The sequence below is a fragment of the Syngnathus scovelli genome, chromosome 13 (assembly GCF_024217435.2).
Source record: "Syngnathus scovelli strain Florida chromosome 13, RoL_Ssco_1.2, whole genome shotgun sequence".
Lineage (NCBI taxonomy): Eukaryota > Metazoa > Chordata > Actinopteri > Syngnathiformes > Syngnathidae > Syngnathus > Syngnathus scovelli.
Window position 1 is genome coordinate 1,298,871 of NC_090859.1, and position 19,526 is coordinate 1,318,396.

Below are 19,526 nucleotides of genomic sequence, written 5' to 3' on the forward strand. Positions count from 1 at the left end.
GGGGGCCCCGGTGACCCGCGTCCGGGCGTCATTGTTCAGTAACTGTTTATCAATTTGTGTTTCAATTGACTAATTTCACAGTTTTTGTGGTAGTCCCATTGCTATATGTGAAGCGCTTTGTTGCAGATGCACCTGTTGTAAAATATGCTATATAAAGTTGTATTGTACTTTACTAATGTTCATTTCGTGTGCTTAAATGAGCGCTGGGAATGTATTCCATTTGTGCAGATTGCAAACCTATCCTCTTTCTGATTAAGGGTGTTGTGCAGGTCTTTTTATGCCATATAGTACCATGCTCTTGTAAGGAAATTTCCTATTTCTGCATACAATATTTCACAAGCGGCTTCCTGATCGTACTGTGTGCTGAAACCAAGAGCTTCTGAAATACAACTCAGTTGATGCTACTATGAATATTATTCGTTGGTTGGAGCCGATGATGTGTAACTTGAACTGTGAAGTGGATCTAAATGGGACAAGAGAACTGAACCATCCTCTCTTAATCCCTCTATTTGTCAATGGACACGACAGCAGATTGTTTACCTTTCAAATTTATGTGATGTGTTCTGTTGTATTTTATGTTACATGTTTTTGCAAAACGCTTCGTTATGGCTAAAGCTGTTGTGAAAGTCTTATATAAATAATTATATGCATTGTATTGTCTTGTGTTGTACATGCCAATTAGAGCCTGCTTGAGGCAAAAGAGAACCATGTGACTGGACATTCCTGACAAAGTGTGAGAAATGTATTCCCTTTTTCTAACAATTCAAACATATACACATAGTGTAATGAGGAGCCAAAATCAAATTCCGCTAAGCGCTCAATAAAGGCTTGACAATTTTCCATATGAGTTGCAAAGTGCTCTGTCAGTTTCTGCTTTCATTGTTTGGCAGCATTTCTAATTCCCCCTATCTATTAAAACAAATAAAGAAAAAAAAAAGTAAAAGATTGCACTGCAATTGTCCTGACGCTTTTTTCTAATCATATTTTTCTCCAGGATAAAACACTTAACTATACAAAACAGAAACTAAATAAACAGTAAAATGAGGAATGCATTTTATGGGTCATACTAATGCGTCACTAGTAGAAATAAATTAAAACGTGTCTGTTTCCATTGTGGCGCTCACGTAGTACCCCACCCCCACCCTTGCGGGCCTGTAAAACGAGACGTGAACGTTCACGTCTCGCGAGGTCACGCGTCACAGGAGCCCACCCTTCCTTCAGTGATGCCGACCGTCCGCAGTGTGTATATTACTGGCGAGGGAGCCGCTAGGAAGCTAGGAGGAGTTGCGGCAAGGTCGCCAACAGCATCCTGCCTTGAATTACAGGAAGACGCTAGCTCGACGGACTGAAGTTTGGTGGGAGACAAGGAAAATTACAGCCTTTTGATATTTACGGTTGCGGAAGAACAAGTCATTAGGTGGCTTAAAAGTTTCCATCTTGTTTCGCACAAACGTGGAATTGTCTGTTGTTCCCGCGGTCCATACGGCTTTCCAAGCGCGTTTCGCTAAAGAGTTCAGAGAACGGCACAGTGCTGCTTGTCGTGGACCAACTTGCTCTCGATTGGTTTGTGGGCCTAACGTGCTTTCTCATCTACGGGTTTCCGTTAGTTTGCGTTTAGTGTGCCATGTCTGCGCCATCAACCACAGCTCCTGCTCCAGGAGAGAACGCCCCGGTGGAGAATGATTTTTTAGCCCCTGACGCGGGGCAGAAGCCGCCTGGTCCGACGCCTAGTCAGAGTCGTTTCCAGGTGGATCTTGTGGCTGAGGCTGCTGCCGCAGCCGTAGATGAGTCGCCGAGTTCTGAAGCTTCCAACACTGTCCCATCCGGCTACAAGGCCACTGTTGATGCTCCTCCCGAATACCCAGGGACAAGCGGCGAGGAAGCTAAAGGACGCTTTCGGGTGGTGAACTTTATAGACCCAAGCGGGGCTGGGAGTCCGGTTTCTCCAGAGGCAGCGCCTGTCGACGGGATGCAGAATGGGGACACTGTGATGAGCGAGACTAGTTTACATTCATCCACTGGCGGCGGCCAGCATCACTATCACTATGACACCCACACGAACACCTATTACCTGAGGACCTTTGGCCATAATACCATCGATGCCGTGCCCAACATCGATTTCTACCGCCATACAGCCGCACCGTTGGGGGAGAAGCTTATCAGACCCACCCTGTCAGAGTTACACGACGAACTGGACAAGGTAAGACAGCACATGGGCTTTCTGATTACAGAACGCAACAATTAACACGATGCCCAGCGTCTGTTAATCGAATCGCCCTTCTGGGTTTTAACCAATATGCTCTACTTCTGGATGCGTGACGTGATAGTTGACCATTTTAATGTTAAAATAGAGGAATGTCTACATTAATGTGATATTTAACACGTACCACAAGAAATCTTAATACATTATTATGTAAGTGGAAAAAGAAGTGGGCTCAATGTATGCTTAGTTAATTGTTACAACTTATAACCTACATATAATGCACAATATTGGAAAAGCAGACCGTATTGTTGTTGATAGCAATATCGATAAAATGATGTTGATTTTGGGATATTTAATATGGACAGAATGAAATTAAATTTTTATTATCTAATTGAAAGAATTACATCGTTTTCATGTGGTAAAATAAGCAATGTTGCTGTGTTCATAGCAAGTTAATCGTGATTACCCTACATAATGATGATTGACTCTTGGATGGCGCTGATGGTGAAATTCAGATAAAAGCATACAATTCCATACGATATACAGTAATCCCTCGTTTATCGTGGATAATTTGTTCCAAAAACCAGCCGCGATAAGTGAAATCCATGAAGTACGGTCACCAACAATAAGTACTGGGCAGGCTAACGAGTTAGCGGAAAGATGCTAATTCACGATCGTGCTAACACGCGAAAATGGACTTCTAAAGGAATGTAAACGAACATTTGGAGCAATACTACATTGTCCTAAAGGTTAGACACGTTTCCTCAATTTAGAAGTTTTATTTTGACTTTTAAATGTTTTTTTTAATTTGGAAAAAAAATCAGCCATGTACTGAAGCCGCGATAAACGAAACACGAAGTAAAACTGTATGTTAATTAATTAATTAATTAATCAATTAATCAATTATCCATCCATTTTCTGAACCGCTTAGTCCCCACGGGGGTCGCGGGCGTGCTGGAGCCTATCCCAGCTGGCATCGGGCAGTAGGCGGGGGACACCCTGAACCGGTTGCCAGCCAATCGCAGGGCACACAGACAAACAACCATTCGCACTCGCACTCACACCTAGGGACAATTTGGAGTGATCAATCGGCCTACCAAGCATGTTTTGGGGATGTGGGAGGAAACCGGAGTGCCCGGAGAAAACCCACGCGGGCTCGGGGAGAACATGCAAACTCCGCACAGGGAGGGCCGGAGGTGGAATCGAACCCGCACCCTCCTAACTGTGAGGCGGACGTGCTACCCAGTGCGCCACCGAGCCGCTAAATTAATCAATTAATTAATTATTAATGTATTAATTAATCTTGCTTGTATTAAGAGTGTGTGTGTTTGTGTGGTTCTGCAACAGACAGAAATACAGCACGTAAGTCAACGCTCAACTTCTGACGTCACACAACACTAGCACACATTACATAATCAACTGCGCGTAACGGTTCTGCTATATTAAATAATAGAGGTGGGGGAAATTTCCGATTCTTAGATTAATCGCGATTCGGCCGTGGAAGATTTGAGAACAATTCGCAATTCACCGATTCAACGACATGGCTGTCCCGGCACTCTACAAGCAGACTAAAGCAGAAATAACATAATCGCTGTTGAATGCAGACCGAGTCGCCGTTACATGTGATGTGTGGACGTCTGTAGCCACTGAGTCATTTGTTACTCTAACTGCGCATTTCATAACTGATGAGTGGGAGCTGAAAGCACACGTGCTTCAAACAAGAGCAATGCATGAAAGCCACATTCAGTGAGACAAAAAGAAATGTGGAACAACTGCATCATACAAACGGCACAAAAGTGGACAGTAGTAACAACTAGAAAATGCAATTTCTGGAGAAATTGCGTGTGAAGGCGAAGACTTTGAATAACGTCTTGGGGAATGCTGCCGAATGATGTTGAAATGAGTTGAATTACTTGAGAAATGTAGAAAATGGAAGTGTAAAACGAAATTTTGGGGAATTGTGGTGAATTTCAAAATTGAAAATTTTTAATTTCTGGTAAGTGGGACGTTGTGGAATAGGTAGGAAGGTTATGAACAGTTGAAAGTTGGAATGGGTTGAATCGGTTGAAAAATGTAGAAATTAGAGTTGAAAAATGAAATTTTGGAGAATTTGGCGTGAATTTCAAAATTGAAAATTTAGAATTTTTAGTAAGTGGAAAGTTTTGGAATAGGTAGGAAAAAGTTGAACAGTTGAAAGTTGAATCGGTTAAAAAATGTAGAAGTTAGAGCAAATGTTGAATCCCCATAGAGAATGAATGGGAATTTGAAAAACAAAATTACGCCAAAAATGTTTGAAATTTGGAACGAAACAAAAACTATGGGTTCAAGAGGTTTACTTTGGAGTTCAAAAGTTTAAATGGGTTGAATCGGACAAAAATTGTAAAAGTTAGAGCAAATGTTAAATTTAGGTCACTTCTGGTTTCATTTAGGGCACCTCATGTTGAAATAAGGTCACTTCCGTTTAATTTAGGGCACTCCCGGTTTAGCTTTGGTCACTTCTGGTTTATTTGGGGTCACTTCCGGTTTCTAAAGGTTTAGCTGAGGTCACTCCCGGTTTATTTGGGCCCACTTCCGGTTTACATGAGGTCACTTCCGGTTTATTTGGGGGTCACTTCCGGTTTGATTTGGAGCACTTCCAGTTCATTCTGGGTTCATTGGGGGCACTTCAGGGTCAATCCAAGACGGCCACCACACTGGAAGTGGGGGTCAAGGGTTGAATTGTGTAAGCATAGTGGAAGTGGGGTTGAAGGGGGTGAATATGGTAAGCATAAGGTGAACAAAGTGAATAAAGTTGGAATGAGTTGAATCGGTTGAAAAATGTAGAAATTAGAAGTGAAAAATGAAATATTGTGAAATTTCGCAAAATTCTGGGCAAATTTTAAACGTGAAAACGTAACATTTTTTAATTTGGCAATTTTGGGAATGTCCCCAATGTGATTTGAATGTGCTGAATGATGTGAATTTCAAACTGGAAGGATGTAAATGCTTTGGAATGGGTTGAATCGGTTGAAAAATTTAGAAATAATAAGTGAAAAATGTGGAATTTTTGGTAAACGGGAAGGTGTGGAATAGGTTCAAGATTCAAGAATTTTTATTCGCCATGTTTGGGCGTGCCAAACAAGGAATTTGATTTCGGTACATCACAGCCTCTGTTCAACATTTAGGTGACTAACAACACTCAGGATGTGTGAAAAATGACAAATATTCACAGGCATTCCCTGATCTTAAACTCCCAGGAGGGCAAGGAAAAACTCAAAACTCCAACTAGGGGAAATGAGAAACCTTGAGAAGAGACCACAGATGGGAGGATCCCTCTTCCAGGATGACCAGGCTGCAATGGATGCAGAGAGGACACATAGTACAAATAGTGTAGACAATTCAAAACGGGTGTGGGGAGCCGGATGTTATTGCACAGCGAGACTCTAAGAGTGGTGTGAGTTTATCAGAGCAACAGCCTGGGGAAAGAAGCTGTCTCTGTGTCTGCTGGTTTTGGCGTACAGAGCTCAATGACGCCGTCCGGAGGGGAGTAGTTCAAACAGACTGCAACCTGGGTGAGAGGGGTCTGTAGAGATGTTACTTGCACGTTTCCTGGTCCTGGACAGGTACAAGTCTTGGATAGATGGAAGGTTGAACCCAATTATCTTTTCTGCAGTCCTGATTGTCCGTTGCAGTCTGTGCTTGTCTTGTTTGGAGGCCGATCCAAACCCGACAGTGATGGAAGTGCAGATGACAGACTGGATGATGGCAGTGTAGAAGACAGCGGCAGGTTGAACTGCTTGAGCTGTCTCAGGAAGTACAGCCTCTGCTGGGCCTTCTTCTCCGGAAGAGTCTATGTGGCCGGTCCATTTCAGGTCCCGAGAGATTGTGGCTCCCAGGAACTTGAAGGTGTCTGTGGAAAGAATAGTATTACTGCGGATAGTGAAGGGTGAAAGTGGTGAAGGGTCTCGCCTGAAGTCCACTGTCATCTCCACGGTCTTGAGCGGGTTCAGCTCCAGGTGGTTTTGGCTGCACCAGTGGACCAGCCGCTCCACCTCCTGTCTGTACGCAGTCTCATCACCGTCCCCGATCAGTCCGATGAGAGTGGTGTGGTCTGCATACTTGAGGAGCTTCACAGGAGAATCACCTGAGGAGAAATCGTTGGTGTAGAGCAGGGGTCACCAACTTTTCTTAAACCGAAAGCTACTTCCTCGGTACCGATTAAGGCAAAGGGCTACCAGTTTGACACACACTTCTGAAATAGCCAATTTGCTCAATTTGGCTTTCACTATGTGTTGTTATTGTCATTTCCAGTTCACATGTGTGATTTTAACAATAATAGCAAAAATACAGTCACACCTTGGTTTTTGACCACAATCCGTTCCAGAAGGCGGTTCAATAAGCGAATCGGTCAAATTCCGAATCTATTTTTCCCATTACAAATAATGGAAATTTTTTTAATACATTTCAAGACAAAAAGCCACACCTTTTTTAAGCATTTTATCATTTGCACATATTTGTCTGATCGCGCAACAGCAGTGCACCGCCGAACGTGCAACCGTAGTGCGTCGCCCACCGCGCAACTGCACCGCGCTGGTCGCATTATTGTGACAGAGCCGTCGCTAAAATTTAGAAAATATTTTTAAAGTCCTGATGTACTTTCCAAAATTTAAATGGACCTCAGTGCGCAGGGAGCTTAATTTGGTCCGATCGCGCAACCGCAGCGCGCCGGGCGCTCATTGTCGCATTGCTTTAAGAGTGTCTTTGTGTTTTAGGATGGCTTTACTGCTCCCACTTGCTTTCTTTGGAGGCATGATTAGGGGTTAATACAAGCCTTAAAGTGACAGATGTCAGAGCGACAGGTCTGTAGTCATTCAAACCTGTGATGGCGGGCTTCTTGGCCACTGGAATGATGGTGGAGCTCTTGAAGCACGAGGGCACCTCATACAGCTCCAGGGAACGGTTGAAGATCCGTTCAAAGCTGGGTGCCAGCTGTTCAGCACAGGCTTTCAAGCAGGAAGGTGACACGCCGTCCGGGCCCGGTGCCTTCCTGATCTTTTGTCTCCGGAACATCTGGCGCACTCGCGGGCGCGGCCTCTGCAAGAGAGAGAGTAGGTGACAACGGTGATGGAGGTGTGGACAGAGCGGTTGTGGGGGGAGGTGAGTATGTTGATTGTGCTGCAGGAGGTCCCGTTGCGTCCCGATCAAACCTGCTGTAGAACCTGTTTAGCTGGTTTGCAAGCCTTGGGTTCTCCACAGGACGGGGGATTCGTTTCTTGGAGCCCGTGATGCTCTGCAGACCTTTCCACACTGTTGAGGGATCAGGATTGGCAGGGAGGTGTCTCTCCAGGCTCTCCCCGTAACACCTCCTGGCTTTCCTGACCTCTCGGTTCAGTGTGTTGCTGGTCTGCTTGAACAGATCCCGGTCGCTGCTCCTGTAGGCCTCCTCCTTGACTTTGCACAGCCTCCTGAGTAGAGATGCACCGATCCGGCTTTTTCAGTTTCGATACTGATACCGATGCCGTGGCTTTGCGTATCGGTCGATACCCGATACCGATCCGATATTATGGTTGACTTAACAAGCTACATACAGAGCTCTACATGTGGAAAAATAAAATATAGCATCGGGACAAGAGAATAAACAAGTGACTTGGTCAAATACAATAATCAAGCAATGTAAACATGTGTTCGCACACTTTCTCATACATTTCTGTATGTATGACTATACTTGCGCGATGGCAAATTGTACCGTGGCTCCAGGTGCTCAAGTAAACGTCGGAAGCCCTCGTTTTGAACAACACTCCGGTTGTCCATCCAAAACCATGAATTCCAGCACTTTCTCAGTAAATCTCATAGCTTTTGCGCTATTGCCTGGGAATTTCTCCCGTCTTTGCAGTGCATCTGCTAACGTTAACTGCCGTGTAGGTCCACCTCCCGGTCCCTTAGATCTGCTCAACTGCTGGAACTCCTGGTGCTCCGTTGCGTGGTGTTTCTGGAGATGCTTAATTAAATTGGTAGTACTATAACTGGCAGTACTACCACCACCCCTGGCAACATTAGCTTTGCAGACATTACAAACTGCCGTCGAGCTAGTTGGCGTGTTCAGTTTAAAGTACCTCCACACAGCTGACTCTTTCGTTCGCTCCATGTTTGCGTTTGTTTAGAAAACTCTCATGGGATGCGGCACACGTGCTGCTGACGTATGACGTAGCCCGCGTCCCAATAGATTAAGGAAAGGATCTTCTCACAGATCGGCTGCCCTTTCCGATACACGATCCATCTATTTTGTTGATATCGGGGCCGATATCCGATCCAGATATCGGATCGGTGCATCTCTACTCCTGAGGTTCGGTGTAAACCAAGGTTTGTCGTTGTTGTACATGCAGAAGGTCTTAGTCTGCACACACAGATCCTCACAAAAACTGATGTATGATGTGACAGTGTTAGTGAGTTCACGCAAGTCTGAAATTGCAGCTTCAAAAACTCCCCAATCGGTGCAGTCAAAGCAGGCTTGGGGGTCCTGCCTTGACTCCACTGTCCACTTCCTCACACTCCTCACCACAGGCTTAGAAGTTCTTAGTTTCTGCCTGTAGGCTGGGATCAGATGAACTAGACAGTAGTCCGAGAGTCCTAAAGTTGCACGAGCCACAGAGTGGTATGCATCCTTAATTACGGTGTAGCAGTGGTCCAGTGTCTGTGCGCCTCTGGTGGGACACGTTATGTGCTGTCTGTATCTGGGAAGTTCGTGTGTGAGGTTCGCCCTGTTAAGATCACCCAGAACAATGATTAGTGAATTTGGTAGAAGTTTCTCCATGTCTGTCACCTGGTCAGCCAGCATCTGCGTGGCTTCACTCGCACGTGCGTATGGTGGAATGTAAACAGCCGCCATGACGATCGAGGAGAACTCCCGTGGTGAATAGAACGGCCGGCAGTTTATGAGAAGTGTTTTTAGGAGAGGGCTGCAAGACTCTTTCAACACCATGACATCAGTACACCAATGTTCATTAATGTAGAAACAGAGACCACCTCCCTGTGATTCTGGGTTCTGCACGCATTAGCCGAAACCCAGCTAACTCTACAGTGTGGTGGCGGGTGCATCCGTTAAGCCACGTTTCAACAAAACCCAGAGCGGCGGATCTGCTGAAGTCCGTGTTCCTTGAAGTGAGGAGCAGCAGTTCGTCCATCTCGTTCGCCAGGGAGCAGACATTCGCCAGATGAATTGATGGTAGGGCAGAACCGAACCCTCTCTGCCTCAGCTTTACGAGGGCTCCGTCTCGTTTTCCATGTCGTCTTCATCGTGCTAGCTTGTATAGCACCGCCGCTCCGGCTAAAATCTCCGTCAAACAGTCTGGATCAGAGAGAACAGGAGAGAAAATACCAGAAGACTGTCCGATGTTTAACAGCACTTCTCTGGTAAAAGTGATCCGGGATGGACAGCAGAAGACACAGAAAACACACAAAGTAAGACAAAGAAACAGAGAGCGACTCGACGTGGCGGCCATCCGCGGCGCCATCATGACGTCAGGTAAGCAAAAGATGAACAGTTGAAAGTTGGAACAAGTTGAATCGGTTGAAAAATGTAGAAATTAGAAGTGATAAATGAAATTTTGCAAAATCTTGTGCAAATTTTAAACGTGGAAACGTGAAATTTTTTAATTTGGCAATTTTGGGAATGTCCCCAATGTGATTTTAATGTGCTGAATGACGTGAAGTTCAAAGTGGAGGGATGTAAATGCTTTGGAATGGGTTGAATCGGTTGAAAAATGTAGAAATAATAAGTGAAAAAGGAAATTGTGTGAAATTTTGCGCAAATTTTAAACGTGAAAATGTGGAATTTTTGGTAAGTGGGAAGGTGTGGAATAGGTAGGCAAAAGATGAATAGTTGAAAGTTGGAAAGAGTTGAATCGGAATGAAGTATGTAGAAATGAAAAATGAAATTTTGTGAAATTTTTGAATTTGGCAGGTTTGGGAATGTCCCCAATGTGATTTGAATGTGTTGAATGATGTGAATTTCAAACTGGAACAACATAAATGTGAAATGTTGAATCTGCCATTAAGAATGAATGGGGAAAAAATTGCCGGAAATTTGTGAATTTTGTGAAAACGGACAGGAATAACAATAGTGTGAAGGTCAATGTTCAACCAGCTTGACTGTACATCTTCTATTTTTTATAAATTGCTTCCTGTCTTTTAAATAACTTATGATCCAATGTAGTGCAGTACCTTTAATCCCATATTGTTCTAGTTTGTATTAATATATCATGGTTTATTATATCAAATGCTTTTTTTAAATCGATAAACACCCCCACTGCATATTTCTTTTTATCCATAGAGTTAGTTATTTCTTCCATTAATTCAATTACTGCATGTGATGTAGATCGGTTGCCTCGGAATCCATATTGTCTGTAAGTAAACCATGTTTTTCTATAAAATTATCCAGCCTGCTGATGAAAACTTTTTCTTAGATTTTTGTGGGAGAATAGAGATGGGCCTGTAATTAGTGAAGGGGTGTTTGTCTCCAGTTTTGAACAGTGGAATGACCTTTGCTCTTTTCATATTGTTGGGAAATTGACCAGTTTGTAGTGACAAGTTGAAGATGTGTGTTAATGGTTTGGAGATTCCATGAATGACTGTTTACTTTGAGGATTGTATTAACCCCTAATCATGCCTCCAAAGAAAGCAAATGGGAGCAGTAAAGCCATTCTAAAACACAGACGCTCTTAAAGCAATGCAACAGTGAGCACCCAGCGCGCCGCGGTTGTGCGATCGGACCAAATTAAGCTCCCTGCGCACTGAGGTCCACTTACCGTAATTTCCGGACTATAAGTCGCGTTTTTTTTCATAGTTTGGGTGGGGGGGCGACTTATACTCAGGAGCGACTTATATATGTTTTTTTTTTTCAAATTTTTACTTGATCATTAAGACATCACTTACAAGTATAGTTGACCACTTCCCATGTTATTTTTAGTATAGTTGATCACTTCACATGCTTTTATTTCTTTATCTTGAACATATTCAAAACATAAAAAATAGAGAAAACATCAAATAAAGCAATTAACACTTTAAAGCACCATATCCAAGTCCACTGTCTGCTGTATGTACACTTGCTCCATTTTTGCTCCTCTTATGTTTATTATTATTATTTATTATTATTTGTTTAATTATCATTTATTCAATACTCTTATTTATTCATTGTTAGTGCCTTCTTGGTTTTTTTTGTGTTGCTTGTATGCATATGTGTACTATCTCACCGAGGGATAGTGGAAATGTAATTTCAATCTCTTTGTGTGTCTTAGTATATAAAAAAATATATCGACGATAAAGCAGACTTTGACTTTGATAAAACAACCAAAAAAAATTATATTTTCAGACGAAACTGGATGAGGGCGCTCTAAATTTTACCGTTGGCCGTGACTCATCAACTGGGTGGGCTTAAGAAAAATGGCACTAAAAAGAAACTCATATTTTGCAGGTTACAAACTTCAAGTTGTAAAATATGCAGCTGAAAACAGTAATCGAGCAGCAGAAAGAAAGTTTGGAGAACCGTGATGTACCAATAGATTACTATTTCAAGTGACGTCAGTAGCGCGGCGCGCCGGTTGTTTACATACAAACGTGCCCACACAAGGACTACCGGCATCATTAGCGGTGATCATTTCTAAGTGACACGGAGGACAAAGAGTTTGAAGGAATTAAGGATTTGGAGTGACATAGAAGGTTTGAAAAACTATTATGGCTTTTACGCACGCCCGGTCTCTACTGAGTCGGGGGCCGACGCTCGGCCGAGTGGCTGTCCGCGAACGGTGCGCGGGGCTCGGACATGGCCATTACGCACGCCCGGTCTTTCTGGAAGTCCACGCCGCCACACGCTTGGAAGTTTGTTTTGTTTAATAAAGAGCCGTTTACCAAACCTACGTCTATCCTTGTACTTTGTTAACGCTACAATCTAGTTATATAGTAGATCTGTGGAATAAAGACGAGGCTGACGTCAGGGCGCACGCGCGGCGATGTTGACAAAGGACGAGGAATTTGATCGATGGATTTAATGGAATTAAAGTGCACGGATGGTTTGATAATATTATTGGCTTGTATTATAGTTATTTAAAATATAGTTTATCTATCGTTATATGAGCCTGTGGAATATTTTGAAGCGCAAGCGCCCTCAGCCGTGCGCACCCATTGTTGACAAAGAACGATCGATGGATTTAATGAATTGGAGTGACACCGATGGTTTTATAAACATGTTATTCATGTAATAGTTGTCCTTAATCACTCTATATGTTACGTCAGGCCCGTTCTCAGCTCTTTGTTTGTGTTTGTCACGTTAGCATACCTATCGTTTAGCCTGTTGTTGCTATTTAATGAATTGGAGTGACACCGATGGTTTTATAAACATGTTATTCATGTAATAGTTGTCCTTAATCACTCTATATGTTGCGTCAGGCCCGTTCTCAGCTCTTTGTTTGAGTTTGTCACGTTAGCATACCTATCGTTTAGCCTGTTGTTGCTATCGTTTAGCCTGTTGTTGCTCGTTCATGACTGTTTTTGGTGTGGGATTTTGTCGAATAAATTGCCCCCAAAATGCGACTTATACTCCGGAGCGACTTATATATGTTTTTTTTCACTTTTTGGGGCATTTTATGGCTGGTGCGACTTATACTTCGGAGCGACTTATAGTCCGGAAAATACGGTAAATTTTGGAAAGTACATCAGGACTTTAAAAATATTTTCAAAATTTTAGCGACGGGTCTGTCACAATAATGCGACCAGCGCGGTCCAGTTGCGCCGTCGGCGACGTGCTACTGTTGCGCGTTCGGCGGTGTGCTGCAGTTGCGCGATCGGACAAAATTAAGCTCCCTGCGCACTTAGGTCCACTTAAATTTTGGAAAGTACATCAGGACTTTAAAAATATTTTCGAAATTTCAGCGACGGCTCTGTCACAATAATGCGACCAGCGCGGTGCAGTTGCGCGGTGGGCGACGCGCTACGGTTGCGCATTCGGCGGTGCGCTGCAGTCGCGAAGTCGGACAAATATGCGCAAATGAAAAAATGCTTAAAAAAGGCGGGGTTTTTTTGTCTTGAAACAGATTAAAAAAATGTCCATTATTTGTAATGGGAAAAATAGATTCGGAATTCGACCGATTCGCTTCTCAAACCGCCTTCTGGAACGGATTGTGGTCAAAAGCCAAGGTTTGACTGTATTTTTGCTATTCTGTTAAAGTTACACTTACATGTGAACTGGAAATGACAATAACACATAGTGAAAGCCAAATTGAGCAAATTGGCTATTTCAGAAGTGTGTGTCAAACTGGTAGCCCTTTGCCTTAATCAGTACCCAGGAAGTAGTTCTCGGCTTAAGAAAGGTTGGCGACCCCTGGACTAGATATATCAAACAAATGTATTATAAACAACAATTTTAACAAACTATCCGTGTCACTCCAAATCATTAAATCCATCGGAATATTCATCCTCTGTGTCAATAAAAAAAAACAAAAAAAACAGCTGTTGACTCCGGACCTACGTGCGCCGCTGACGTCAGCTTCGTCGTCAGTTGCGGCTCCAATTATTCCACAGATCTACGTATCTAACTAGATTGTAGCGTTACCAAAGTACCAGGCAAGACGTGGGTTTGGTAACCGGCTCGTTATTTCACAAAACAAGAGCTCAACATATGTGTGTGTGCTCCAAGCAAGCGCCCTGGATCGCTCCCCCCGCTGCCTTCACGACCTCGCTAGACAATCGGAAACTGCTCAAGTCTAACAACATACACGTTGCTACTCTAAATAAACCATGTATCAAACCCTAAACGAGAGCTCGGACACCTGCGGAGGAAACTCATTACCCAGGAAGTAGCTCTCGGTTTAAGAAAGGTTGGTGACCCCTGCAGTAAAGGCTACACAACAAACTGATGAATACCTACTTTTGAAATCAGAGACAAGTAAAAACTTTTTTAAAAAGATGAATGGTAATAAAAATTGCTATCAACATCTCTAAAAGTGAAGACATTTTGCAGTTTTTGTATTGACACAATGTCATTGCACAAGTCTTCACGGGCCCTCATAAAATGATTTGGCGTGCCATATCTGGCCCCCTGGCCTTGAGTCCGACACTGATGTGTCCTGATAGTATTTCAGTGTCAGTATTTCCTGGGGGTATTTGAGTCTGTTACCGTGGTGACAGACAAGTTAATTCAAGATTTTTTAAATCCATCTGAAATGACTATTACACTACTTCTACACTTGAAAGACCAACTTGCCAATGTTACCAATATCACATGCTGTCTAAAGTTGCTACAGTACGTGAATGATGTACATCTGCTCTTAAGAGTACCAGCAAAAATACTGATTTGTTGGTTCCAATATCACAATTGCACAATGTTACCACAAGCGTGATTAGGTAAATTATTTGAATGTTAGTTTATTTTGAGACTACAATCCTAAAATCCTTTGGTTGTAAAAATTTTCAAAGATTTTAACTGATTTAAAGCCCAAATATCACGGTAATAAATTCTACTGTTTTACGTTTTAGTCATTTAGTTGTGGTCTATATAAAGTGGAACAATGATGCTTTTGTTTGAATTCCTCGTTTTGATACCATCACAAGTCCCTCTTCTACTTGTTCTGAGGTGCGGCTCAGAGCAAGCCGTTTTGGTGCGGTCTCTTTAAATGCAAATGAGATACTTCACACCCCCAGGCCGCAATATGTGCGCCTCCCTTTCCGGTCGACACATTTTAGCCAAGGTAGTGTTTACTTTTTTTTTTTCCCTTTTTTTCAACGAGGCAGCTTACTTGCACCACAAACTTTTTATTTATTGAAAGATTTCAACTACAGAAGAATTGTCCATACAACCATACATGACACGTAATAAAATAAATCCACTCACAATATTTATGAACATTTTGTAAACAAGCCCTGCAGTCAAGCTACGAAGTAAGCTAATGCTTGCGAGAAGCTAACAAATGCGTTAAACACATTGTGTTACTCAAGAATAATACAGCACCTTCGATGCAATTAATCTGATACAACTACTGCAGCACCTGGAGGGATATAACATATTGGCCCGAATATAAGACAGCCCCGATTATAAGACGACCCCCTCTTTTTCAAGACTCAAGTTTGAAAAAGACTTTTTGAACACCAAATTTAATTTTTATACAGAAAATGATAACATTTGAAACAAATGATTATAACAATATATTCAAGAGATAAAGCATGTTATTTTTTTCCCCATTCATATCATGCAAAAACTGTCTATCACATCTTAACATCTGAACATTTAAATATGTAAACTAAAGTGCAATCACATTTGTAAATGAATGGCTTCTGGTTTTTGAAAATGTAAATAAACCAATTTAGTGTGATAAAACAACAACATTTCAATAACTGCATTAACCATTAAAGTGAAGTCTGTAACTTAGATTTAGACTTAGACTCAACTTTATTAATCCCTTGGGATTACTCCTTCAGGGAAATTCTGTGTCCAGTAGCAGTAAAATACAAAATACACAAGAAAAAACACAAGAGATAAAGATATACAGAAGATGCAGAAATACACACAGTGCAAGAGTTAGCAATGAAATGTAAAAGAGGAAAAAAGATAAACTAGGCAAGAAAATTGAGGGAGGTAAAAACACTACACAGTAGTTGCCATAATATTGCACATTGTATATTGACGTGTGAATGTGTACAGTTATTACAAGCATCTCCATGTCCCTGTTCATGTCCATGTCACCTCCTCCCCCCCAGTGAGGAGTTGAATAGCTTGGTGGCTTGGGGGACAAAGGAGTTCTTCAGTCTGCTTGTCCTACAATTGGGGAGGAGCAGTCTCCCACTGATCCGGCTCCTCTGATTAGTGATGACAGTGTGCAGAGGGTGACTGACATTGTCTATAATGTCCAACAGTTTTTTCAGTGTCCTTGCCTCTGCCACCGTCTCCAGTGAGTCCAGCTTCTTGCCGATCAGAGAGCCGGCTCGCCTGACCAGTTTGTCCAGTCTGGAGGTGTCCTTCTTGGATGTGCTGCTGCCCCAGCACACCACGGTGTAAAACAGGACACTGGCAACCACAGACTGGTAGAACATCTCCAAGAGTTTGTTGCAGATGTTAAAAGAACGTAGTCTCCTCAGGAAGTACATCCTGCTCTGTGTCTTCCTGTGAAGGTGGTTGGTGTGAGTTGACCAGTCCAGTTTTTTATCCAGCCACACCCCAAGGTACTTGTAGGAGTCCACAGCCTCCACCTCAGCCCCCTCCAACAGTACGGGCCTAGGCTTAGGCCTGTTCCTCCCAAAGTCTATGACCAGCTCCTTGGTCTTGGAGATGTTGAGCTCCAGTTGGTTGGCACGGCACCAGGTGGCGAAATCCCCCACCAGGCTCCTATACTCCTCCTCTCTATTGTCCCTGATACACCCGACAATGGCTGTGTCATCCGCGTACTTCTGTATGTGACACAGCTCAGAGTTGTAACAGAAGTCTGAGGTGTACAAGGTGAAGAGTACAGGGGCCAGCACTGTGCCCTGTGGGGCTCCAGTGCTACTGACCACAGTGTCAGAGATGGTGTCTTTTAGTCTGACGTACTGTGGCCTGTCTGTGAGGTAGCTGGAGATCCAGGTCACCATGTATGGGTCCACTCCCATCCTGCCCAGTTTGTCTCTGAGCAGGGGGGGCTGGATGGTGTTGAACGCACTGGAGAAGTCTAGGAACAGAATCCTCGCTGTGGCGCTTCCCTTATCCAGGTGGGAGTGAACTCGGTGCAGTAGGTGGAGGATGGCGTCCTCCACTCCAACATCTGACTGGTATGCAAACTGCAGGCAGTCCTGAGCATGTCGCACTTGAGGTCTGAGGAGACCGAGGAAGAGCCGCTCCAATGTCTTCATCAGGTGTGAAGTGAGTGCCACCGGCCGAAAGTCATTCAGTTCACTGGGCCGGGTCTTTTTAGGAACCGGCGTGATGCAGGATGTCTTCCATAGTGTAGGCACTATCCCCAGCTGCAGGCTGAGGTTGAAGATCCGTTGAAGTGGTTCCCCCATGAAGTGGTTCCCCCAGTTCAGCAGCGCAGGTTTTCAGTAGTCTGGGACACACCTTGTCCGGGCCTGGTGCTTTCCTGGGTCGAAGCTTCCTCAGCTGTCCTCTGACCTGGTCTGCTGTGAAGTAAGGCAGAGCTTGTGTTGGCGTGGGGGGGCTGGAGGAGGAGAGTGGTGGTGCTGTGGTATCTGGGGTGGGGGGGCAGGAGGAGGAGGGTGGGGGTGCTGTGTTGTTTCGGGGGTGGTGTGTTGTGGAGGGAAGGAGAGATGGCTGCAGTAGAGGTGGGGGGGTCGAGGGCCGATCAAACCTATTGAAGAAGTTGTTCAGCTCGTTCGCCCTCTCCATTGTCCCTTCAACGACCCTGGTCTTGGTGTTGTGGCCCGTGATAGTCCTCACACCTTCCCAGACGGCCCTCATGTTGTTTTCCTTCAGCTTCTGCTCCACCTTTGTCCTGTAGGTGTCTTTGGCTTCCCTCACACAGTGTTTCACCTCCTGCTGTGCTGCCTTCATGGCCTCCCTGTCTCTGCTCCTGAAGGCAGCTTTCTTCCTGTTCAGGACGGCTTTGACCTCCCGTGTTACCCAAGGCTTGTTATTCGGGTAGTAGCGGACTGTCTTAACAGGAGAGACCACATCCATGCAGAAGTTCAGGTAGTCCGTCAGGCAGTGTGTCAACCTCTCTATGTCCTCACGGTGCGGATCGATCAGCACATCCCAGTCTGTGGTGTTAAAACAGTCTCTCAGGACACTTTCCATCTCCGGGGTCCACTTCCTGATGGTGCGGGTTGCAACGGGCTGTTTTTTGACCAGGGGGGTGTACTCTGGTTGTAGGTGGATCAGGTTGTGGTCTGACTTCCCCAGTGGGGGGAGCGATGTGGCCTTGTACGCATCCCTCACATTGACATACATGAGGTCTATTGTCCTGTTGTTTCTTGTGGGGCAGTCAACAGCCTGATGGAAAACGGGCAGAGTAGAGTCCAAGGTTGCATGATTAAAGTCTCCAGCAATTATTACAAAAGCATTGGGGTGCTGAGTCGTTAGCCTGGCTGTGACAGTGTGTATAGTCTCACAGGCAGTGGCTGCGTCCGCGCTCGGAGGGATGTAAACACAGATGGTAATCACGTGACTAAACTCCCTCGGCAGGTAGTATGGCCGCAAGCTAACAGCTAGCAGCTCAAGGTCCCGGCAGCACAACACAGTCTTTACAGAAACATGTCCCGGGTTACACCAGCGATGGTTCACATACACGACCAGACCCCCACCTTTCCGTTTTCCACTAGCTTTGGCGTCTCTGTCGGCTCTCACCATAGTGAATCCCTGCAGGTCCACGTTAGCATCCGATACGAGGTGGTTTAGCCATGTCTCCGTAAAGATGAGCACGCTGCTTTCCCTGTAGGTCCGCTGGTTGTTCAGTGCCGTCAGCTCATCGATCTTGTTGGACAGGGAGTTCACATTCCCCATGATTACGGAAGGAATCGATGGTTTATATCTCCTCCGGTTCTCCGACCGCCTAGCTTTCAGCTTAGCACCGGCTTTGCAGCCCCGGTACTTCCTCCTCAGCTCCACCGGGATGTCGTGTCGTAGTCCGGCTTGCCCCATTATTCTCAGCGATAACAGTTCCTCCTTCAAGTATGTGAGCAAATCGGCTCCGCGTCGCATGATGATAAAAAAGAAGTGTCCACTAACTCCGAAAAGCAGTGAATAAATAAAGAAAGCAAGAGCTTAAAACTTAAAAGTCAAGAGCTGACCAGTTAAAGAACAAAGAAAAATAGACAAAAAATAATAAATAAATAATAAAATAAATAATCCGAAAGGTCGAAAAAAGTCAAAAAATAGTCAAAAACAAGAGAGCTACTGGAAAGGCTGCCGTCTCCTACAGCGCCGGAAGATCCTGTAGTCTTGAAACAAATCTGAATAAGGAAAAACATTGTAATAAAATAATGCAAACTGCTACTGCTATTGTTGGGGAGCCTGAGGACTGTATAGGGGGTTGGCTCGGATAGTTATGCTCTTTTCGCCCCCGGGTGTCGGTCAGAACACAGGAGGGAAGACGTGGTTCAGTTTTGATTGCTTTACTGAATTATTGGCAAAAAAATAATAATAAATAACCATAAATGAAATACACTCGGCAACACAGCAAACATAAGTCAACGATCGAGACAACAAAATACATTTGCTGGCGACCGTTAGTCGCCGTGCCGCTGCGTAATGGCCACTCATACGATGCGAGGCAAACTCAAAGGAGCGCCCCGGAGCTGTCAATCAAACGGCGCACACACGAAGAAAACCGCGTTCGGACAAACGGCACAACAGTGGACAATAGTAACAATG

General features: G+C 44.2%; 1 protein-coding gene across 2 annotated transcripts in view; it reads left to right on the forward strand.

Annotated features, from left to right (window-relative positions):
* The first annotated feature begins 1,216 nt into the window (after positions 1-1,216).
* Positions 1,217-19,526, forward strand: part of slc12a2 (solute carrier family 12 member 2) — a 114,864-nt gene continuing 96,554 nt past the window's right edge. The window contains exon 1 of one of the 2 annotated variants that reach the window (XM_049738637.1): positions 1,217-2,200. In XM_049738637.1, the coding sequence (XP_049594594.1) occupies positions 1,625-2,200 (576 nt within the window). In that variant the 5' untranslated portion in view covers positions 1,217-1,624. The remainder of the gene's footprint in view (positions 2,201-19,526) is intronic. The other variant, XM_049738636.2, reaches the window with a different exon arrangement.